The 24,840-nt window shown below is 45.0% G+C and overlaps 1 protein-coding gene across 5 annotated transcripts in view; it reads left to right on the top strand.

Annotated features, from left to right (window-relative positions):
* Window positions 1-24,840, top strand: part of CCDC88A (coiled-coil and HOOK domain protein 88A) — a 176,524-nt gene that overhangs the window by 111,670 nt on the left and 40,014 nt on the right. For all 5 annotated transcript variants that reach the window (XM_085858535.1, XM_085858533.1, XM_085858534.1 and 2 more), the window contains 10 exons: window positions 96-407; window positions 563-928; window positions 1,150-1,277; window positions 1,369-1,510; window positions 5,716-5,892; window positions 6,068-6,229; window positions 13,167-13,444; window positions 14,600-14,743; window positions 19,692-19,878; window positions 22,654-22,799. In XM_085858535.1, the coding sequence (XP_085714661.1) occupies window positions 96-407; window positions 563-928; window positions 1,150-1,277; window positions 1,369-1,510; window positions 5,716-5,892; window positions 6,068-6,229; window positions 13,167-13,444; window positions 14,600-14,743; window positions 19,692-19,878; window positions 22,654-22,799 (2,042 nt within the window). The remainder of the gene's footprint in view (window positions 1-95; window positions 408-562; window positions 929-1,149; window positions 1,278-1,368; window positions 1,511-5,715; window positions 5,893-6,067; window positions 6,230-13,166; window positions 13,445-14,599; window positions 14,744-19,691; window positions 19,879-22,653; window positions 22,800-24,840) is intronic.

The following is a 24,840-nucleotide window of genomic DNA, read 5'->3' as shown; positions in this document are numbered from 1 at the left end:
TTATTGAACAACATTATTGATTGATCTCTTTATTAATATTTATTTATTTATTTTTACATCATAATATTGTACTCTTGCCTTGGTTACCTCACCAGACTGCGAGGGGCTTGTTGGCTCGACTGGGCCAGGAGAAGACCGCCCTGGAAGAGGAGAATGCATGCTTGCGTCGCACAGTCGAAGGGCAGCGTTCCGCAGAGGCCCGACTCGCCCAGGCTGAGCGTGAGCGGCGAGAGTTGGAGGATGAGCAAGAAGCTCTCCGTCGCTCACTCTCAAGCCTGCAGATGGAGGCAAGGCGAGCCGAGAGACTTGAAAGCAATGTTCAGAGCCTGGCGACAGAAAAACATCGCATTCAACAGGATCTTGACTCGAGTGCAAAGAAAGTAGCTGAGCTGGAAAAGGAGCTGCAGGTTCACATTTGCCATTATGCTACTGACTTTACCGAATGAACTATTTTGCTTTGAAATAGCATGTGCTAATACTTTAGCAATTGATTGAGTGACAGCTCACGCTGATAGCCTAGCTGGTATCTCATTTTGCATTTATCTTGCTTTTCCACTGGCAGGTTGTGGAGGCAAAGAACCATAGTTTGCGGCGCAGTGTAGAAGAGCTGCGCATTTCCTCACGCCGATTGGAGCATGCTGAACAGGCCTCACATACCCTCGAATCTGAGCTGGCCCAGTCAGAAAAGAGCCGCAAGCAGCTTGATTCTGAGAACAGGAGGTTGAGGCAGCAGGCAGAGGTGCGTGAGGCTGGCTTGGAAGAAGCCACTGCACGTGTGGTTGCATTTGAGGCTGAGAATAGGGCCCAGGGCCGAGAGATGATACGTTTGGGAGATGTGTGTACCCGATTTAAGGAGGTTGAGAAGGAGAACAAGGAACTCGTTAAGGAGATAACGATGGACAAGAAGACTCTGGCCATGCTACGTGAGGTTCGTAAGTCACTATACTGCCAGTGTTACCTAACTCTTTAAAATAACATAGTTTTCTCAAACAAGCATCTTCAATAACTTCAAAACTCGACTTTAAATTGTCTGCAAATGTGCCATTTAAACCTTGTTTTTTACATCTTATTAATTACACTCACTGAGCCACATTGAGTGTCTGGATGTAGATCTATCCTCCACCCACGGTGCTCGTCTGTCATCAACAGGAATTGGTAACAGAGAAGCTGAAAGTTCAGAACCAAAATAACGAGCTGGAGAAACTGAACAATGAGCTCGAGAAGATCGGTCTCAACAAAGAGAAGCTTCTGCAAGTGGCGCACAGCAACGATGAGACGTATGTATTGTTCGCATTTGACCGGACGTCTGTAACCAAGCAATGTCCAAACCTGTATCCCTTCAATCCTGTAAACCATGAATGCGTGCAGGAAATACCAATTGTTGGAGTCAAAGATAGAGTCCACACAGAAGAAAACACTTGAACTGCGTGAGGAAAAGATCACTGCCCTGGAATCTCGCCTTGAGGAGTCATCAAACCTAAACCAGCAATTGCGCCAAGAGTTGAAGACGGTATTTATTTTTTTGGACCTTTTTACAAATCCTTCTTAATGCCACTGTCTTTTTTTTGAAAAAGTGTTGTCAAATCTTCATGACGTGTTGATGCCACTGTCAACACGATTCATGACGTGTTGAAAATCTCACGTTTTGGGGTCTTGTAATTGCCTTTGCCACCTAAGGTGGATGGAGGTTGTGTTTTCACCCTTGTCTGTTTATCTTTCTGGCTGTCTGTGAGCAGGATATCTCAAAAGGTTATGGACATATTCGGGCGAAACGTGTTGGACAGGTTGGGTATGAGACAAGGATGAATTCATTACATTTTAGTGAAGATCCAGTTCTGGATATTAGAACTTTTTAAGTGATTCTTCATCATTGAAAGAGAGGGCCAAAAATGATGACAAGCACGATAATTCAAAAAGTTATGGATGTGTTTTCACAAAATTTGGTGGATGAGTTGGGCAGGTGACAAGAACAAGCTGATTCGATTTTGGTTCAGGTCCGGATTCAGATCTGGCCTATCAATGGAATACAAAACGCAAACTCTTCATCTTGGCGGAGATGTGCTCTTTACTGAATGCCTTTCTAGTTACTTTATGTAATCCAAAATGTAAATATTTGCCGAACCTCAACGGGTTGACCAACATTTGCAATCGACCTCTGGTATTACAACACAACCTGTCTCTGTGCAAACTCCATATTTTGTGTCCAAAACGCTCCTCACAGTCAGTTGTAAATTCTTGAAAACTGTTCGTTGAAAAATTATCGTTAAAAAAAACCAAAACAACTAAAGATTGTCGTAAAATATACAGAAGGTGCCAAAAAGCTAGAGTTGGACTTCCCACCGATGTTGAAGGTTTCTATACAGTAAGGTTTGACAGTGTTATTATAACACAGCCTTTTTTATTTGTTAAAGTACAAATATGTGTTGAGCTTGGTGTTGGCTTGTGGTTAAGGTGGCTGGCTTGGGACCTTAAAGTCCTGAGTTCAAGCCCCTTTATAACCGTTGAATTAACATCAGGTGGGGTTGACTCAGCCTGTCATCCTTCCGCGGTCGGCAAAATGAGTGCCAGCATGCTGGTATACTGTGTCGGAGTGGAGACCCGTCCAGGATTGTGCCCAATAGCCAAGGAGACTGCTTAAGCAGCACCAATGCTCTGCACAGAGTCTGGTCCCAATGGATGGATGGATGGGACAAAGAGAGGGGGGGTGCACACCAACAGCAGGGTTGAGGGACAAATAGAGGGAGACTTTGATAACGAGGGATGTGGGGAAGAATCAGGACGAGGCGAGGACACATGGGGTGGACAAGGTAGGTACAGCCACAAACTCTAAGAAACACAAATCTGGAAACTTGAAAATAAGTGGGCTTGGGGAGGGTTAATGGGAGTAGAAAAGATCATGGTTGTGGATGGGGGGGGGGGTGATCTGAGATGGTGGTGACAAGCTGTTTTTGAAGCCCCGGAGAGAGAATGAGATTGAATAGACTGAGGAAGTTGGTTCCACAGGAATGGGCAAAAAGAGGAACGAGAATGCCCAGTCAGCGACTGGCTTTGGAGACCAACTTAGAACACAAGGTTTGCCCAAGAAAAATCATGGATGATTGTGAGATGCAAAGGTTTGACTGACTGAACTTCTTCAATAGGATTGTTGAGGGAGTATATGGGAGGGTCTACCAGACGGTCCTTTCAGAGACACAGTGAGAGAGTGAGCGCTATCAGAATTAAACTTGATTTTTTTTTTAAGTAAAATAAAGTCTGTTTTCAAACTGAGATCTGATGATGGTTAAAAAAAAATTACTGATGTGAAATTTGCTCCGTTATACAGAAAATGTGACAATTAAATCCCCAGTAGGCGACCGTTGCCAACACCCTGAACAAATTTCAAATTCCTGCCCTAACCTTCAGGAGGCACTGCTTCAGCTGCACAGACACACTCCCAGTAATCGTAATGATTCAAGCAGCAGCCAGGTGCTGCCTATTAATTTCCCACCAGTGGAGGTAACCATGGTCCACCATTGACAAAATTGTATTTGAAAACGAAAGGCTATATTGTGATGTTACAATTGTGAACAAGTGAAGGCTGCTTCCACAGAAATCAACAGGAAATACAATGAAGTTTTAAGAATAATTATTGAGTACCCCTTGCATGTGTCAACGTAAAGCCTGGTGTTGGCTTAGTGGTTAGCGTGGCAGCTTGGGATCCTAGGGTCCTGAGTTCAAGCCCCGTTGGGCCGCTGAATTAATACACCAGGAGGTTGACTCAGCCTGTCATCCTTCCGAGGTCGGCAAAATGAGTACCAGTGCACTGGTAAGGGGGACACTGCATCAGCGGCATAGCCGCGTCCCAACCAATGATGCAACCAGCAGCCACGGACTGCACTCGATAGAGAGATTGTCAACGTATATAATTATGCATTTATGCAAGTATTGTACTGTAAGAGCCCGATTAACGTCGGGATGCGTTCCCGAAAAGTGTGACAAATATTGAAATGACGAAAATCAAAACAATTTTTCTCATAAGAATTATGTGAAAAGGGGTGGGGGGGATGCATTGCTAACGTCACCACTTGAGGTATTGTATTTCACTTTTTACCGATGATATTTCCCCTTTTAAAAAAGTTTTGTATACCTTGTCGAGGCTTATATGAGAGCTAACACACAACACACAGCAAGGGGGGCATGAGACAAGAGGGGTGGGAGTGGGAAGGATAAAACAGTGGGGAACAGAGGGATGGGGCGGGGAACACGGGGTATGCAAGATGGACATCACAGGGACTTTCAGGAAGGAAAGCAGGTAATTTGAAGGAGGTGGGTTTGGGGTGGATTAACGGGGGTAGAAAAGATCGAGGATTTGGATGGGGGAAGATAAGAGGTAGTGGTGAACAGCTGTTTTGAAGGCCTGGAGGGAAGAATGGGATTGAACAGAGTGAGGGAGTTTATTCCAAAGGCGGGAAAAAAGAGGAATGAAAGAGTGAAGGTGAGCAGTGATTCGTGATTTTGGTAGTTTTACCAGAAGGGGGTTGTTGGTGGACCTTGAGCACCCTGCGGAAATATGGTGTGGTCAAATCGCAGAGAGCAGGGGGGGGGGGCGAGACCGGAGAGGAGACCCTTCTGTTCTTTTTTATTAATGACTTCTGTTTTTGCGTTTGGCAGCTTGACTGTCAAGTAGCTATCATTTATTGGGGCTCGGCTGTGCCACTGATGCTGTGCCCCTCTACCAGTACACTGGTACTCATTTCGCCAACCTCAGAAGGATGACCGGCTGAGTCAAACCCACCTGGTGTTAATTCAGCAGCCAACAGGGCTTGAACTCAGGATCGTAGGATCCCAAGCCAGCCAACCTAACAACTAAGCTAAAGTATCACTCTTACAATGCCCATGAGCCAATCTACAGTACAGTACATTTCTTTATGTGCGAAGCAAAGTACAGTCGTTATTGCGGAGATTTTTGTGATCTCCTGATTTGGTACTTTAGCAATGTATTCTGGCATCTTTAACAATCTTGTAAGTTCTGAAAACGTTCGAGAATAAAAGGTATGGCTTTCAAAATGACGTAAGTGTGAGTTGAGATGATGGATATCGAGAAGCAGTATTAATAACGTGACGACGTATTTGCATAAAAAGGAGCGATATAGGCCAGGGTGTTTCTGTATAATTATGTCCACATTGATATAATGCATGAGCTGTTTCTTGAACCTTGACCTGTTTTAAAGAACGTTAGGTGGGATGGACTGTGTTACAAGGAACCTCAGTTGAGATGATTGATATCCATGCTGCATAATACATGGTGGATCAGACTGTCGCTAATATTTGCCGACGTGTCGCTGCAGTGCACTAGTGTTGGTTTGCACAAAGATCACCATTTATATCGAGCTGATTATTTCTCTGCTTTTGAGGGGGTGACATAACTGGGAACGTGATGATGTCCGGTGCTATAAAACCACAGAGTGGACGATCATTTTGATCATCTGGATGTCCAGATTTAATGCTCCACCACATTCGCTTTGAAGGTGTACTTTCGGGGTCGGAGGCATGGTTTAGGAGTAGGAGGTTTATCTGCAAAGGTGGTCATTGAGAATGGTTTTAAGTGCGGTATGAACTTCTCCTTGGCATGGATTACAAATACCTTGTTTTAAAACATTTATTCTTTGCCAAAAAGAGGAATCTGTTGCAATCCCATGGCCATTGGACATCTATGCATCCTCCTCTTTTGGACAGGTGAAGAAGAACTATGAGGCATTGAAGCAGAGAGAAGAAGAGGAGCGCATTGCGCCTGCGACCAGTCCCATTCCGAGTCGACGAACGATCCTGTTGTCTCCGGGCAAAGCTGAGCGGGATGATGCCACTCGAGAACTCCTCCGTCTCAAGGATCGGCTAATTGAAATCGAGAGAAATGTACGTCATTTGTTTTCTGGAAATTTGATTTTTTTTTTTTCAATATTTCTTAAAGTTTTTTTTTAACGACGTGGTCATTCTTCAAAGATCTGAATCTCCGACAGCAAAATATTAATTTTCAAGTCTGACCTTTCTTCTTCTACCCATTACTCCCATGCTACCATTTGAATTACAGAATGCCACACTGCAAGCTGAGAAACAGGCACTCAAGACCCAGTACAAGCAGCTGGAGTCCCAGAATAATCATCTCCAGACCCAGATCTTGGAGCTGCAGAAGCAGGCAGTGTCACTCCAGGAGCACAATACCAGTCTGCAAACTCAAAATGCTAAGCTGCAGGTATGCGTTTCACGATAGCTTACACAAGCTAGTGTCCTATTGCCCACATCTGAGAACACCAGAGCAGGTTTTCTTCAGCTCTTCTGTACATGCAGAACTTTTATTGTTTTCTTTTTATGTCTCCACCTCCAATAGGGAGGAGAGGTTGATTGATTTTTTTTTCCTGTTTCTTTCAAACAAATTGCAATCGCACACCATTCCTTAATTTCTGAGCCAATCCCCTTCAAATTTGGCATTGGGATACCTTGGTTCAAAACACCCAGACCCCTCATGTTTTAACCGAGGCGCCTTTCTGATTTTTCGTGTTCAAAGGTGAAACACCAAAAAAATCACACATTTTGCCATTCCCTTGTATTTGAGTCAATATGAATGTGATGTGGCACAAATGTGCTTTCAAATAGCCCCTTTAGGGATGCATAGAAACATTTTGTGATTATAACAGGGGTCAAAGGTTAAAATGGGGCACGTTAAACATTTTTTGCATGCAAATTAGCCTTTCTTTTTTTAACAATTGTTGACAAAACCTGCACAAACATTTTTGAGTGGCTTGGTGAGGAGTGAGAATGCGGCGTGTCGCTCGATTGACCTCGGACAAACCAAAGTGAGCTAGGTTTAAGGTGCAATTTGGCCCTTGATCTGGCTGGGTGTGTCTGGGTTGATTGGTGTGTGTGTGTGTGTGTGTGTGTGTGTGTGTGTGTGTGTGTGTGTGTGTGTGTGTGTGTGTGTGTGTGTGTGTGTGTGTGTGTGTGTGCGTGCGCGCGCGCCAGAATGGTTAAAGGGAATCCCCAACGGAGCACCGAGGCCAAACACCAGTCTTGGTGAGGTTGAAATCAACTTTAATAACACACACAATACAACGTGCCCGGCTAGGCCAAACCTTCCTCGATACAGCACCCCTGCACGGTAACCCCATGCACCACGCTCACACGACGGATTAAACCACGTACTCTACTGGCGTAACCACTTTTTTTTTTAACGAGGTCATTCATCTACTATCATGCTTGGTGTTATAAATGACGAAAGTAGGTGACAGTACATGGCTTCAAATACTGAGGCAGAGTACACAAAGTTAAACAAGGATAATGGTCACTTAACCTGGAGGAGGTCACATAAATCATGTACCAGTCAGTCAGGTATACTGACACCATCACCGGGTAGACTGCCCTCCGGTCTCGGGGATTATTCTGCCCCATGACAGTTTCTGCAAGCATTGTGACCACAATATGACTCTAAGCATCCAAAATAAAATCCTTGAAGTGTTTGGGCTGGTAACGTACATGGTTGGAGCGTCTTGGTGTCCAGACGGTTGGGGACACCGTTGGATGTTCCTCACAGGTGTCGCCGATGGCTTTGGAGTAACCAGGTCTACAGGTGTCAAGCCTCGGGGATGCATCAGAACCTGATCTGGTGTACCTGGCTACTTGGGATTGGGAAGGATTCAGCACTGTCGGCAGGTCAAGACAGCTCATAGGGGATGAATGGGGGGGGGGGGGAGAGGGGTCTGGTGGTTTTGTTGCTGGTTGGAGGCATACGTCCTCGGTTTGTTGCGCAACACCATATGCCCGATTGCGAGGGAGTGGGAGCGTATCCTTCCAGTAGTCTGGGACTTTGTAGCATTCAGACTTTTTCACCCGATAAGCTGCACTCCTCAATTGGGACCCCACAAATTTATGTATGTTGTACCAGGGTCCATCGGTGGCAGAGACGAGGTAGCGGTTTCTTGTGCATGACTTGTTACGATCAGAGTACAAATAGATCAAATCACCAACTTCCACTGACACATTGGGCTTTACGGACCCCGTGGGTGCCTTCGACTTCTCACTATGGGGGTGGTTAATGGAACGAAGATGGTGTTGGGCTTGTATCATTTGTAAGTCCGAGAAAGGGATTTGTTGATTGGTGAACTGATCCCGCTGGCACCACATCTCTCGGGCCGAGAGTCCCCGTGCACGAACTCGTGAGTTCATACTGGCGGTGGCCAGTGCGAGGGTTAGTGGAGTTACTGGTCCTCCCATCGGCTCCTGTCGTAGAAGTTCGTCTTCACATTCACGAACTGCCTTCTCGGCGATGGGATTCTTGTTGGGATTTTTAATGCGACCAATCTCGATGCACATCCGGTGATGTTTAAGAAGCTCATCGTGGACCAGACGTGTGAAGCCGGGAGCCGGATTGGTGCGGATGACAGCAAGTGGTCCATCCAATGGCCAGAGCTCTATGCATAAGCGGATCAAGTTGTCGCGGAGAGTGATGTGTTGTTCATTCTCCACAATGCACGATGTAGTGTCGGAAGTGGAACATTCTCGCAATATAAGAACTAGCTAGTGATTGCGTTTGATGATATCCGCTGCGAAGGATACACCAACAGCACCAGGGGGTTCTCCAGTGGACTGCTTGGTAATGGTATGAGGAATGTTGCGCAATGCAGCACACTGGTGACACCTTGAGGTTACCTGATCGATTGCTCTGTCCAAGTCAAGAGCATAAAAATAGCGGTGAATCACAGAACTGAGCTGATGACGACTCGGGTGATCCAGTTGAATGTGTAATGCTGTTGGTAAGCCATTGACTACCTGACGTGGGGCAATAATGCACTCACATGCCGAGGACAAGGGCTTGTCCCGACGGACTACAACTAGGCCATCTTTGGAAAGTGACGCAACCTGGAGGTAACGTTTGACATCCTTGATGTTGGTTGTTTTCTTCGATGGGTGGGTGCCCTGAATCAGTGGGCATGAGTCCGCCTTAAGTCTGCGCACTCTGCCTGAACTGCTATCCAGGCAGTTCTGTTGGTGAAGGGCAGTTTGGTTTGGCCGGAAATAATGTCTTGGGCTGACACCTGCAGGACTACGGCCTCCTCCTCGAGTCTTATGAATGCACACATTTGACAGGAGGTGTCGGTACAGTCTGGTGCATTGCGGCTGGCAAAATCAGATGGGGCATTGGCGGATCCTGCGAGGTGTCGTACGGTCGCTTGATAACGGCTGACGGTGGACAGGAATGTGGATAGACGAGGGCTCGCTGAAAACTCTCCACGACAGAGCTTCTCATACGCTTTTACGCACGGCTTGCTATCAGTGAGGATGGATGCATGATGTTTAGATAGGATAATGAAGGGACTGAAGTGTTTTACTGATACAGCAATGGAAAGGGCCTCCACTTCACATGGCAACCAGGTGGGTTGGCGTCCACGTAACTTTGCGCGAAAAAAAATCCGCAAGGTGAGGTCTTCCATTGCGCGTGATGTACAGAGTTGATCCAATGCTGTGTTTTTTGACAGAACCATCCGTCACGATCCATAGCTGATCACTTGGATGAGGAAGAGTAATTGTACGAGCTGACGAAAGAGCGGCTTGGGCTCTGTGGAAGGCAGAATGTAACTCATCAGTCCACACAACTCTGTCCAGTGATTGGCATCCAGCCACAACATCATCCAAGGGGGATAAGAGAGCGGAGCAGTTGGGGATAACACGAGCGAGAACCTTATATGCCCCGATAAAGGATCTCATTCCCCTGACCTTCTCAGGAGCCGAACAAGTAGAGAGTGCAGCCACACGGTGTGGGCTGGCCTGGATAATACCACAAGACTAGATCCATCCTAAGATGGTGGTGCTCTTTGGACATACAACTGTCTTCGTAGCAGAGAGGCGAAGTTGACATTTACGCAGAGCCTGCAACACCATTCTCCAGTTCTGGAGAAGTTCGTTCAATGCGTCACCACTGCAATCGAGGTCGTCAGCGAGTTTGGCGACGGTCCCCTTCTCTAAGAGATCACCAAGGACGCGACACATGAGTTCTTCGAGTGCCGTCTCTGATCCAGGCATACCCATAGCTGATCTGGTATACACACATATTCCCCGGAAGGCTGTGGCTACACCGCAGTTCTTCCTGGACAGGCGAGATAATGGGATTTGGTAGAAGGCACTCGTAAGGTCGGTAGGAATTAAATACTTCCACTGAGCAATTTTGCGGAGGATGGAATCTATGTTTGGTATAAGAGAGGGTTGGGGCTTGCTGTATCGGCCCGCATCAGCAAAGGCTGTGACTAAGCGGAACCCACCACTGGGCTTCTTGATCAAGAATGAAGGATTCAGGTATTCCACAGTAATCCCAATGTCCTCAGGGCGAGCAAAGACTCCAAGCTTTTCTAGTTCATCAAATTTGTGTTGTAGTTCACACAGTTTATCTTGTGCATACTGTGGTAGACGGCCATTACGTTGTGGAGGCTGAACGGGGCCCATGTTAACAACAGCCTCAAAGGGGCCTGCAGCACTATTGTAGCCTTGGAACACTGGATCAAACACTTCATCATACTCTTCAAGAAGGGCACAAAACTTTGATTGTGTGTCAGGAGCGAACATGTTGTCAGGATCGAGGGTAACAGACGAAGAGTGTCCTGAGAGTGAAGTGAGTGTGCGTTTTAATTTGGGGGGGCTGGTCTCGGTATAGTCATATGGGTGTTCTTCGTGTATGTACACAGGGCGGATTTGGCAAAACTGCTCATGTCGTTTTAGAACTCGTGGTTCGTTAGTTAAATTGGGGATCTGAACCTTCAAGCTGATGCTACAGATGACACTCGGTGGGGGCCAGTACTCAATGGGTCGCAGCGACCTCGCACTGGGGGCATCCGTGCAAGGTTCGAGTGCGAACGCTGAGTCGATACTCGACATGTCACATGGAAGGACCATTTCGATGAACTCACCGGGCCACAGAGTAGTTGTGTGGGGTGGGGCACGTACGACATGAGCTCGGCGTACTGCATGGCGATTAAGGCTCCCTTCCTGAGAACCATAAACGTATGTGGTGCCGTCACCCAGGATAACTTGATGTTTCGCAGGGCGGATTGAGATGTCATTAGACTCCATGAAAGGTTTTCCTGCTTGTACTTCTACGTCAAGATTTTCGACAACAAGGCCCTGAAACTGAAATTCCCTTCTGTCGCGAGTCAGTGTCAGTCTGGTCTCACCAACCACTTGAAGAGGGGAAGACCCATCAGCCTGATGAGTGGACTGTGCACTCTTCTGAATCTTGGCTCCAAACCTCCTTACAGTTGTCTCACGAATCAGGTTACCCGTGGCCCCACTGTCGATGGTAACTCGGGTTGTGTGGTGGCCGTGGAAGGTGTCTAGATATGGAGACTGGTGAGTCTGGACACGCGAGATAGTGGACGGTTATGTATAGTCTATGTTATTAACTACCTTGTCCATATGGGCATATGTTATGTCTCCAGACTCGTCATCTGACTCTTCAGTTATGTCAGCCACATGGCGTGCTCTGGCGATGTACCGACGATCTCGTTCAGGGAGGAAAGGACACTCACTGAGGAAATGACTGTAATCAGTGCGGCGTACTTGTTTGCAGAGGGGACAGGACTTCATAAGGTTGTTGGAACGAGTCCCCGAAAAGACTTGACGAGGTTTTGACGATGATGAACGATGCCGGGCGGGGGACCTGTGGTCGAGACGTTGATGTGCGCAAGGACGTTGTATCTTCAGCAGCATGGAGCTCATCTAATAGTGAGTCAAGCGCCTGGGATATCTCTGGTTTGATGGAGGCTAAAGTGCGGGACCTGAGTTCAGTTCCATAGCGTTGTTTGACAAGTCCGGGGAGTCCACTGTGGACAAGGCGAAGCCATGTGAGCACAATAAAGTTCTCCAACGAGGGAGATAATTCCTCATCTTCCGTGATCGCCTGGTTATGGTGGAAGATGCTGCCATCTTGTCGAAGCAAGTTATCCTCCACAAACGCCATCAGGCGTTGGTATAAGTCTGCATGGTGCTCTTCGGAGTAATGGCGTATTGCTGCAAAGTCAATGAAGTGTGCGCCTGTTGACTGGAATCCAAAATGTTGGCGAATCGACTGCCATATGTTGACTACAGAGGTGGAGTTTCGGACTATGGTGTTGCGGGATATCACAGGGCAGTAGTTTGCAATCTGACCCAGCATAAGTTCCAGTACGGTGACTTTCTGTTGGGCAGTGTGACGCTGCACAATGGGGACATCCTCACCATCATCCACAAGTCCACGAAGAGGGAACGCTCTGCTCTTCTTCTCCCAGGTGACGCCCTCAGTGAGGAAGGGCGCAAAGTTGGGATCGAGTGATAAAATATAAAGAAAATTGTGTCTCCAATTTTCAAATGAGTTCACCGTTTCACTCTTGCTAAGTGACCACTGCTTTGGTGCATGGTGTCCGGTTGCCATTTTGGCGACAGGCACGTTGTACAGACGATGTTTTATGACACAGCTACAGAGTGAGCTGGTTGGCCGCTCACCTTCTTGTGATGTGCGATTGGGGTTTGAAGATGGCTCTCGTAACAGTGACGTTCTGCCGATCGCTATCTCCGGGGTGAAGAGTGCGTGGAATCATATCCCGACGCTGCCACCACGCCAGAATGGTTAAAGGGAATCCCCAACGGAGCACCGAGGCCAAACACCAGTCTTGGTGAGGTTGAAATCAACTTTAATAACACACACGATACAACGTGCCCGGCTTGGCCAAACCTTCCTCGATACAGCACCCCTGCACGGTAACCCCGTGCACCCACGCTCGCACGACGGAGTAAACCACGTACTCTACTGGCGGTGCGTGCATGCGTGCGTGCGTGCGTGCGTGCGTGCGTGCGTGCGTGCGTGCGTGCGTGTGTGTGTGCGTGCGTGTGTGTGTGTGTGTGTGTGTGTGTGTGTGTGTGTGTGTGTGTGTGTGTGTGTGTGTGTGTGTGTGTGTGTGTGTGTGTTTGACAATTGATGTGTTTTGGGGAGTTTCTTGTGTTTATCTTGTGAAATCTGTTTTACAAAACTATGAAGGCCTGATTAACTGCCCTTGATTTTTTTTTTGTTTGTTTGTTGCTTTCTTTCTTTCTTTCTTTCTTTTTTTTTGAATGAATGTCCTCTTTTCTTCGATTCTGAACTATGGGTCAGTGTCCCAACTATCTTTTTGCAGGTGGAAAACTCTACACTGAACTCGCAGAACATGTCACTCACAATGCAGCAAACTCAGCTGCAAGGTGCACAGGCAATTCTTGAGGCTGAGGCAGACGAAGTAGCAAAACAGCACGAAATGTTAAAAGTGACATATGACGCTCTCTTGCGTGATCACGAGCGCCTCGCAGCACTGCATGAGAGACAGGCTGCTGATTATGAGGACCTCATCAACCGTCATGGAGATCTAAAGACCACACATCGTTTACTTGAAGTGGAAAACAAAGATCTTGAAGACAGGTATATGGCATCGTCCATTGCTGCGCTCTGAGGTTTATCTGTAGTACAGTGTGTCATGCATTGTGTGGCTGCAGTTACATGTATGCCTGGTGTTGGCTTAATGGTTAGAGTGGTGGACTTGGGATTCAAGGATCCCGAGTTCAAATCCCATTCATTCGTTGAACTAATACCAGGTGGGGTTGACTCTGCCTGTCATCCTTCCGAGGTCGGCAAAATGAGTGCCAGCATGCTGGTATCCTGTGTCGGAGTGGCAACCCATCCAGGATTGTACCCAATAGCCAAGGAAACTGCTTAAGCAGCACCAACGCTCTACACAGAGTTTGGTCTTGATGGAATGGAGTTACATGTGTTATTACAGTTAAGTATGTAGATATATTGTATAATGGTTGTAAAGTAAGATTTATTTTGCACACCTCATTATATTTAAAAAAACACATTGCAACAACAGGGGAATTTGGTTGTTGATTGATTTAAATAAGCAAACTCGAATGGCATTCTGTAGAGTGCATACCCCTGCCAGGCTGAACAGTTTATGTTCTGTATCCCATTGATGGGCTTGATCTCTATCTTAATCAAAATCTAATCAGCTTGTTATTTTCACCTACCCAAATTATCCACCAACTTTTGTCATAATCCACCCACAACCTTTTGAAATATCATGCTTATATACAGCATATCATTTTTGGCCCTATCTCTCAATGGTGAAGAATCACTGAAAAAGTTATTCGGAAAATTCTAGTATCCAGATCCGGATCTTCACCAGAATCTAATCAGTTCGTCCTTGTCACACACCCAACCTGTCCACCAGTTTTCAACCTTCGGTGACGGAGGTAATGACATCTGCTCATATTTAAATAGGTGTATTGTATAGCGTGTGGCTGCAGTGGTTTTAAAAATCAACATTTTGTTTTCGGTTTGGATGAAAAATTTATCAACATTTTGCTTGAAAATTGGAAAAAAATAAAATTTCAAATAAAAATCCGTTTCTTCTGATGGAATGTTGTTTAAAAACATTTTGTTCTGAACACTTCATCGTTGATATTTGATGCTTTTGCTTTGGAATATTTTAGTTGGATTACACATGTGCAGTTATTCCTGAGATGCTTGTTGTAAGCACAGAGATGGACTTCATCCTTCGTGTCTCACTAATCTCAGGCTCAACCAGCTGTTGAAACAGAAGGATCAGCTTGTAGAGCTTGAGACCATGCTCAAAAGTGAGCGAGAGAAGATGCAGCAGGAAACCAGAGCACACACAGCCATTGCTGGGGAATACCAGCAGCTCCGCGAAGAGAATGACCGGTAGGGATTATCAAATTATTTATCTGATGGTACACAGAATCTCTCTCACTCCTCAGCTAAATATGCTGGCCTAGAACCAGTTGTTAATAAAGAACATTGTTGAAAAGCCTGAACTTTATGCTCCATCATGTTATTTTGGGAGCTACAGACTTTGTTGTTCAAGCCACATGGAGAGGAAAGGGTTTTAACCTGAACGACTTTCCATCAAAAGCCATGGAAAGTGACTTTGTAATGCAACCTGGTCACAAACGGTTTAAATTGCAGTAGATAGACATGGTTGTCATGTACGGAAGGTTCACAATGAACAAATTTGAAAGCCAATTCCACCAAAAAGAGGAGGAATTGAATTTGCGCTGCCAAAGCTGACATGCTGAATGTCTTACAAAAATCAAGATTCAGAAAATTTATAGCAAGTCATAGATCCTTGCTTCTGATCATGGTATAACCATAGGTTCATTAAATAGAATGGAACACGTTCTCAATGCACAACGAGTTTACTTGTAGAAAACTGAGGTAAGAAGAGAAGAGAAAGCAGTGGACAGGTTTCCTACAAAAACAATAGATGGCAATCTATTGTTATCAAAGTACATTTTAGGTAGTAGGTTGTAGACAGCAACCGCTCAGGGTAGGACTACCATTCTGAATTAAGAGCGTTAAAGTGGTGCCCAGAACCATCTTGCACTCTCCGTGTCAAGTTTCCTGGTCTTGCTCTCTGTCTCACTCATACTATAGCTTCCACGCTAGCTTTAATATCTTTCTTGCAAACAAAAATCACACACTTTTCTTTCTCACTCATTTTCACTCCTCACTTTACATTCTCTCTCTTTTATTTTTCTTTATTTAAGGCCTGGCCTCGATGAGGACTATTTAGTCCGTGACTGGAGCCTTCGACATTAAAATAAATAAATAAACATGAGTGGCAATCTCATCATTACACAAATTCAATCAATTCATACAATTACTTCAAATGAGTAATATCAATTTACCAAATGTATTAAACATTATATCCACTCACGAGGATAATAATTTACAACGCTTTTAACTGCGTATAGCTGTCAGGGTTCGTACATGTAACTCGTCTACTTAGACATCTTGAACAGACGAGCCCCGGAAATGTGCATTCATAAAATTCTAAAATGGCGTTGGACAGCCTGTCCTGCCGACTGCATGGATCCATCCACAATGCATCACTGAGTTCAACATTTTAATACTTTTCACAAACTAAATTGAGAGTTCCATGAACGACCACTGAAAGTTTTAATTTGCTTAAGAACAAAATTAATTCTTCCAAAACGTCATTTGACAAGTCATTACATACAGTACTAGAATGCACTCGGTAGAGCACATACATATTCAAGACTGAACAGTTTATGTTTTGTATCCCACTGATAGACCGGATCCCAAACCGAACCTGAACCAAAATCGAATCAGCTTGTTCATGTCACCGACCCAACTCATAAACCAAGTTTAGTCTGAATCCGTCCATAATCTTTGAGATATCATGCTATACATTGCTTTTGTCCCTATCTCTCAAGGGTGAAGAACCACATGGAAATTAAAAAATATATTACAAGTTGGAAAATTCCAATTAATACAATAAGAAGTGCATAACATTTTGAGATATCCTGCTCACAAACAGACAAACAAGAAAGATGTCATGCAGAGCACGATACATGTGAAGTCCAAATAAACAATAGTTGCCATGGAAACAGCAATTTGGTAATTTGGAACAATTTCACCTTTCAAGTATTTTACATAATGGAATGTTGTGCACAACAAATTTGGTTGATACATTGTCTAATTGCCGCCGAATAGGTGTTTTACATGTTTTGGATGCCATTGACCATGACCTTCAATCAGATTTTATACACATGTACTACACATACGTACAAATAAGCCGTAAAAGTTTCAGTCAGGATATCTTGAAAAATTCCTGAGGTTTGGCAATAATAAAATCACAAAAACAACCCATTTGGTTAAGATTGGGGTGAAATTGTTGTCATGGACATGGTTTTCTCCTTGCCACGTGGGACTTGCCTCCTTGTCACGTGGGGCTTTCCACATGGGGCTTGCCTCCTTGCCACGTGGGACTTGCCTCTTTGCCACGTGGGACTTGCCACCTTGTCACGTGGGACTTGCCACCTTGCCACGTGGGACTTGCCTCCTTGCCACGTGGGACTTGCCTCCTTGCCATGTGGGACTTGCCTCCTTGCCACGTGGGACTTGCCTCCTTGCCACATGGGACTTGCCTCCTTGCCACATGGGACTTTCCTCCTTGCCACGTGGGACTTGCCTCCTTGCCACGTGGGGCTTGCCTCCTTACCACTTGGAACTTGCCTCCTTGCAACTTGGGACTTGCCTCTTTGCCACATGGGACTTTTCCCGATGCCACAAACCAAGATTAGCAGAACCTGAAAAAAAGAAATATAAAGAATTATTTCATTCATTAATTCTAATTTGCACCCTCTTAGCTTGGTACTGATGTGGTTTACCAATGGGGGGCTTTTGATTATGACTGATGAACCTCAAGTGTTGTTGCAGAAGGTCCTCAAACAGAGGGTCTTGAGGGACAAAGGGTTATAATGCGGTCTATAGGCTCTAAAGCAGTGATCTTCACTATTTTTTAGAAGGGGGCTACTTTTGCCGATCAGACATCAGTGTGAGAGCCGCCACACCACCTGCAGGACTCCGTAATGGCTGCTAATAGGCCCCCACGTACTCTTCTTTATTGTGGTTAACTGTGCTGCAAGCATCATTGTTTGTATCCTGCCATCTCCTGATGTAGTTATGTTACTTTTATGCTTCACGTTGCAACACTAATTTTGTTTGGCAGATTAGGATGGAGTGTTTTCACATTTATGTATGATCGGCCACACGTCAGGGGCCGCACTTTAGACCAACAGGAGCCACCAGTGGCTCCCAGGCCATGCAATGAAGATAACAGTGGTCTGAAGGATCTTCAGGTTATAAAGGGTCTTCAGGATATTTGGGGTCTTACAGGTATTGGGGTGTTTAGTGGTCTAAAGGATGTTTGGGGTTTTAAGGGTCTTATGGTTATAAAGGGTATTTAAGGGTCGAAAGGGTCTTTGGGGTTTTAGTGGTCTTTAGGGTCTTGGAGGGTTTAAGGGGTCTTAAGGCTCAGCGGTCTTAAGTGTCTAAGAGGTCTAAAGGGTCTGAGGATTCTATATGGTCTTCGGGGTCGATGGGGTGTGATGGTTTAGAGAGTATAAAAGGTTGAAAATGGTTTCAAAAAGTCTAAGAGCTCTAAAGGTCTACACATCTAAGAGGTATGTTCCAATAGTCCGTAATTAATAGACGTAGTCCAAGTCCAATAATAAGTAATTAATAGACATGCTCACAGGCGTCGACCAAGACTACACCTCAATGAGGGTTCATCATCCACCCATGTTTTTCAATTTTATATGCCGTATATTCATAGATATCATGTGAATCGGTTGAAAATTGATGACTTATGTGACCTTTGACCAATTGACCTCAAAAACAATAGGCTTCCAGATGTCACTACCTCTAACAAGTGGTGAAGTTTCGTAAAGATCGGAGTAAAAATGTGACCTCTAGGCGATTGACATACAAACAGACAGAACAAGAGCAAGAATTGCTTTGCAATACATGTTCTCTTGCGGGACCAATGAATGATCGGGAGATAAAACTTTGTTTGCATTTAACGCATGCTCGAGCCGATACCAGAACAAAAATGAAGAAGAAGAAACTCTCGAACCCACTGTTTTGTTTGTTTCTAGGCTTTCCCTATTTCATGTAAAAAAAAAAATACCACAATGTACATACATGAAGAAAAAACATGCGTACGGCTTATGTGCATATGTAATACATCGTGGTGATGTACCTGGGATGATTCCAATTGTACTGGGCCATGGACTGACACCCAGGCCTAAGGCCTGCCGATCTATGCTGCTTCATGCAATTGGTGGTGCATGATTTTGTTGTGGAGTCAGGCCAGCTGTCCAGCCAATGGGTGTAAAGCAGTGGGGTGGAGTCAGGTCAGCTGGGCACTGACCCACGTTAAATAAATATGCCATATTTTATAAGTTTGAATAGGGCATAACTCTGTGAAAAATTGACGAAACACCCTTGAAGGTCTAATGTTTTTTTGCAACTTATCATTATAAAGCTGTGTACCAAGTTTCAGTTGAACATGTTAAAGGGTATGTGGAAAAAAGTTTGAAAAACCACAGGTGGGATGGACGGACGGGCGGACAGATAGACAGACGGAGAGCAAACCTATAGTCCCCTCAGGTGAAACCGGTAGGGAACTAATAACAGACCAGACCAACTAATATGCTTGCAAATCTTTGATTTCGCATGTAACAAACAGCAGTGAAAATATAATCTCCATCCATCTTTGGTCCACCTTTAGTGGCAGAGGTAAACATTCATTTTGATCAAAGGTCATCAAGTTCAGACATCAAAATAACCAATTACAATACATCTCGTGAATCAATGGCATTCACCATGCCACAATGGGAAAACATTCGGCACACCCAGTCAGCCCATGTGGATCTCCGTCACGGAAACAGGCCATGTGTGAAATCCTTCTTGTTACTTAAAATGTTTCGGATTCTCTCTTCTCGACTTCAGCAGCTACACCACATGCATATAATTCATCTTTTCACCAATCACTCCAAACTGAGCGATAAAAGATCATCAAATTTGGTGAGGGCCTAAACTCCACCTCTTCAACATTAAGTATTTGCCATAATGCTTGAATAAGTTAAAATCTGAAGCTTACTGCCAGAATCTTTGCTCAGCCATGCTTTCTCATTGCGTTAGCATTTTGTAAGTGTTGGTTTTGTATTTTGCTGTTGCATATTTGTTTCTTTTGTCTGCTCGTTTTCCTGTTTTTGGCTTTCTTTTTGTCATTCCATGTTTTCAGTAATGGCTTCTGACACATGGCGTGTATTTTTCATAGACTTAATGCAACTTATGGACGTCTGCGTCATGAACATGAGTCTCTGTTTTCGGAACAAAAGGAGCTCAAGTCAGAACTGAACAGCAGTCGGTTGCACCAAGCACGTCTCGAGGCTGACTGTTCAGACCTGCGGCAGCAGTTCCAACAGCTGGATGTGGATTCGGCTCGACTTGGCAGCCAATGTGAGGTAAGAGTGCAGAGGGACAATTTTGGATCCTTATTCACATAAGACGGCAGTAAAATATTGGGTGAGTTTTATCGTTTAAAATTTTTTTTTTATTTACTTTATACGTCAAACTCTTAGCCCGTGCCCCATGCAGCGGGAGACGGGGATTTGGTGTGTGCATGTTGGTTTTTATCTCCATATGCGGGTTTCAGAAAGTGGAATGGAGTCCTCCCCGGTCTCGAAGTATCCACCTCCGTTTCAGTAAGGGGGAGGGGGGGGTGTCACAAGTCATGGACAAAGCTGTGAAGTTTTGTTCTCAACGTTTTGTTCCGAGGGCTCTCTTGAGGATCGTCACTGAGCCCCAGAGAGTTTCCAACTGCAGTTTGTTTGTAGTAATATTCCCAGGGATGGTTTTTAAGATCTCTGTAAGGTTCTTCTTCATCATTAACGTTGCTCCAATTATCACTGACACAATCTTGGCACTCCTCAGCTTCCAGGATATTTTGACCTCATTTTTGAGGTCTTGATATTTTGCCCTTTTTATTTTTTATTGTATACCTTGTCGAGGCTCGTGTGAGAGCTAACACACAATGCACAGCAAGGGGGACATGACAATAGGGGCGGGAGTGGGAAGGACAAAACAGTGGGGAACAGAGACATTAGGAGATCTGTGGAAGGGAGAGGGATGGGGTGGGGAACATGGGGAATACAAGATGGACATCACAGGGACTTTCAGGAAGGAAAGCATGGAATTTGAAGGAGGTGGGCTTGGGTGGATTATCGGGGGTAGGAAAGATCGAGGATTTGGATGGGAGATGATAAGAGGTGGTGGTGAACAGTTGTTTTGAAGGCCTGGAGGGAAGAATGGGATTGAATAGAGTGAGGGAGTTTACTCCAAAGGTGGGAAAAAAGAGGAATGAAAGAGTGAAGGTGAGCAGTGATTCGTGATTTTGGTAGTTTTACCAGAAGGGGGTGTTGGCGGACCTTGAGCGCCCTGCGGAAATGTGGTGGGGACAAATCGCAGAGAAAGCAGGGGGGGCGAGACTGGAGAGGAGGAGACGGTAGAAGACAGAAAGACCACCGACCAGCCTGTGGTGAGAGAGTGAGAGGCCCAAAGACTCAGCCTTATTGCGGGAGATGCCAATGATCCAAAAATGCCTTGGTTTCCACAGCGTGAAGCCGAGAAAGGTGGGAGGCAGGAGCAGCAGCCCAGAGGGGAGAGCAGTACTCCATGAGGCTGCGGACGAAAGCTTTGTAAGTGGTCAGGAGCTCAGGTGGGTTGAGTAAGGACTTTGCACGATGGAGGATTCCCTGTCGGCGACTGGCTTTGGAGGCGAGGTTTGAAATGTGGTTCTCCCAGGAAAGGTCATGGCAGATGGTGAGACCTAGAAGCTTCAAAGAAAGGACTTCTTCCAGAGGATTGTTGAGAAAGTGGATGGGGGGGGGGGGGTTCTAAATGGTCCTTGCGGAGAGACATAGTGAGAGTGTGAGATTTGTCCGGATTGAAAGACATGTTCCACGTGTTGGACCAGTTTGTGATTTTATCCAGATCTGCAGTGAGCGAAGAAGCTGCTGCTTGCCGGTCTGAGGGATGACCGATGGTACGGCAGAGGGTGGAGTCATCAGCAAAGAGATATAAAGGATTTTCCAGAGAGTCAGAGAGATCATTGATGAAAACCAGAAAAAGAACAGGGCCCAGAACGATGCCTTAAGGAACTCCAGCCTGGACAGGAAGAGGGGATGAAAGAACTCCATTTAAGGCCACACGTTGACTGCGACAGGAGAGGAAGTCTGCGAGCCATGAGTGGAGATGGCCTTGGATACCATAGGAAGAGGGTTTGGTGAGCAGGGCAGGGTGCCAGACTGTGTCAAAAGCACGTGATATGTCCAGGGATACGGCTCAGATTTCCTACCTGGCATTGAGGACCTCCATCCATTGTTGGGAGAGCAGAAGCAACATATCCAGGGTAGAGTGACCTGGTCTGAAACCAAATTGATGATTGGAAATCAAGCCATTGGATAAGAGGAAGGATTTAATGTCTGAAGCGATGATGGATTCCATAACCTTGCTGATGATTGGGAGAAGGCTGATTGGTCTGTAGTTGCAGGGATCTGTTTTTGCACCTTTTTTATGCAGGGCAGTAATGTTTGTTGATTTCCAAGGAGATGGCAGATAAATTTGAGCAAATGAGAGGGTGAATAGAACAGAGAGAGGGTGAGCAAGAGCAGAAGAGCAGGTTTTAAGACATGTGGGCTGATGCCATCTGGACCGGTTGCAGAATCAGAGTCGAGGTTTGACAGCAAACTCTCCACCTTGTCAGGAGAAAAGGACACAGAGTCCAGGGACAGTTAGGTGCGACTGGGTAGGGTAGGGAGAGAAAGCGATGGGTTTTGTACACAAGATTTAGCTGCAAACACCGAGTTTAGGCATTCAGCCTTTTCACGTGCAGCAACAGGATTTTCTTGATTATCGCTGGGAACTGATACCTCAATCAGCAATTCTTTCTTTTATTTTTGTACCCAAGTATGATATCCAGTTGCAATGCTTTGTTTTCTATGTTCAAGCTTGATGGGTTCATCAGGTCATATGTGAGCGTTACTTCCTTGTTCTCAATTGACCCCTGGCCAACAAACTGCTTCGGCAGAACCAACGCTCTGTAATACAGAGTATGGTATATCAGAAAGGATTTTTGTATTTGATTGCAGCCCAAACTCATCCTTTCTGGACAATGATATGGGTTGTTGACTCTGCAAAACCATTGCATGCTCTAATCTCTCCTCTCTCCCTCATCCCAGCTGTTATCTCACCTCAAACAAAAACTTGAAGAGGAGAACCGACACCTCCTAGACCAGATTCAGTCACTGATGCAGCATAACAGAGATCTGCTTGAACACAGCATGGACAGCAAGGACCAGTTCCACCAGGAGCAAAAACAATACATGTGTGTTATACTTTAATTTGCCTCTCACTTTGGCCTGACTGCCAAATGTTAGGCCTGAAAGAGGCCTTATACATAATTTTTATTTTATTTTATTTTATTCTTTCAGGGGATTTTTGGGAGGCTTTGCCTTTTTCAAAGGTAATATTTTAGTATTCATCTCGTTTTGCCCTAAAGACATTAAGAGTTGACCACGAGTGTAGACTAGCATCATGTGTAGACTAGTCCACGTAGAGCGGGTAGATTACTCCGTCCACAGAGGTTATTAGCCAGGTTGGTTTTTAACTGACAAATCTGATCATGACATGGCAATTCTCATGACTAGCTCGGTTGCCAAAAGCATACAGTGCAACTCTGTATTCAGGCAGATTCTAACTCATCGCCTTTAGAATGCCAGTCTAGTGTTCTCACCACTAAACCCCTACAACAAGTGCATTAGACAGGGGGTGGGGAGGGTTGAGGTGGTTGTGGAAAATGTTGGGCTGTTGCTTCTACATAAAGGACTGGGAGTTTGGAGACAGGATGGGGGAGGCGAGTGATCGGGTTGGGAGAAGTGGGGCATAATCATCGGTACGTACAAAATACAATTGCCTTTGAAAACTAGGATGATGTTTAATTATTGAACTTTCTTTCAAATCGGTGAAGTTTACACATGTCCCATTCCCTAAAATGACTTCGTGCTGATTCATGTGTTCTGCACAGGCAAGGAATTGAAGGCATAGTGGTTGGGGTTGGGATAGAGTTGAGTCGGGCGATGCAAAAAGAATGAGTTATTTAATTTGGCTACTTTATACAAAATCATGAGCAACAGGATGTTTTTGTAGGTTTTTTATTTTCTTTTCCCCAAGATGCACTCGCACTGCACTTGCAAGATGGTTAAATATTTCCGAGACTCGTGACCCTAATGCAATACATAGGATGATGTTAGCCAAGTAGATGAACCATAGAATGTGTAGGAACTGGAAAACTGTACATTGAGAATTTAAATTCAGAAGCAGACATCGTCCTGAACAAGTTTAATATTGTCTAAACATTTAATGTCATGTATGCACGTAACCAACTTAACAGAAAGTATTGAATTGCCAAGAAAAGGAAAAGGAGGGTGGAAAAATGTTTTTCCATGAGTGCAGTACTACAAAGTGAGGCCATTAGTACACCGGCATATACAGTGCCTTCAGCAAGTATTCACACCTCTTGGCTTTTTCACATTTTGTTGTGTTACAACCTGAATTTAAAATGGATTAAATTAAAAAAAATTGTCACTGATATACACAAAATACCCCATAATGACAAAGTGAAAACATGTTTTTAGAATTTTTTACAAATTTATTAAAAATGAAAAGCGGAAATGTCTTGCATCAATAAGTATTCAAACCCTTTGCTATGACACTCTAAATTGAGCTCAGGTGCATCTGATTTCCTTTGATCATCCTTGAGATGTCTCTATAACTTAATTGGAGTCTACCTGTGGCCACTTATATTGATTGGACATGATTTAGAAAGAAACACACCTTTCTATATAAGGTCCCACAGTTGACAGTACATGTCAGAGCAGAAACTGTACCAGTAAATCCAAGGAAATGTCTGTAGAACTCCGAGATAGAATTGTGAGGAGGCATAGCTGTGGGGAAGGGTAGAAAACAATTTCTAGAGTGTTGAAAGTTCCCAAGAGCACACACAGTAAGCTCCATCATTAGGAAATGGAAAGAATATGTAACTACCCAGACTCTTCCTATAGCTGGCCGTCCGACCAAACTGAACAACCGGGCAAGAAGGACCTTGGTCAGAGAGGTGACCAAGAACCCAATGACCACTTTGACAGAACTACAGAGTTCCTTGGCTGAGATGGGAGAACCTGCCAGAAGGCCAACAGTCTCTGCAGAACTTCACAAATCTAGGCTTTATGGGAGAGTTGCCAGACAGAAGCCACTCCTGGGAAAAAGGCACATGACAGCATGCCTGGAGATTTCAAAAAGGCACGTGAAAGAATCTGAGAGAGTGAGGCAAAAGATTCCGTGGTCTGATGAGATGAAAATTTAACTAT

This window comes from Eptatretus burgeri, chromosome 15 (genome assembly GCF_056783735.1).
Source record: "Eptatretus burgeri isolate ZD-2024b chromosome 15, Ebu_testis_v1, whole genome shotgun sequence".
Classification (NCBI taxonomy): Eukaryota; Metazoa; Chordata; class Myxini; order Myxiniformes; family Myxinidae; genus Eptatretus; species Eptatretus burgeri.
Note: the sequence above shows the minus strand (reverse complement) of the source record. Positions and strands in the feature narration are given on the sequence as shown.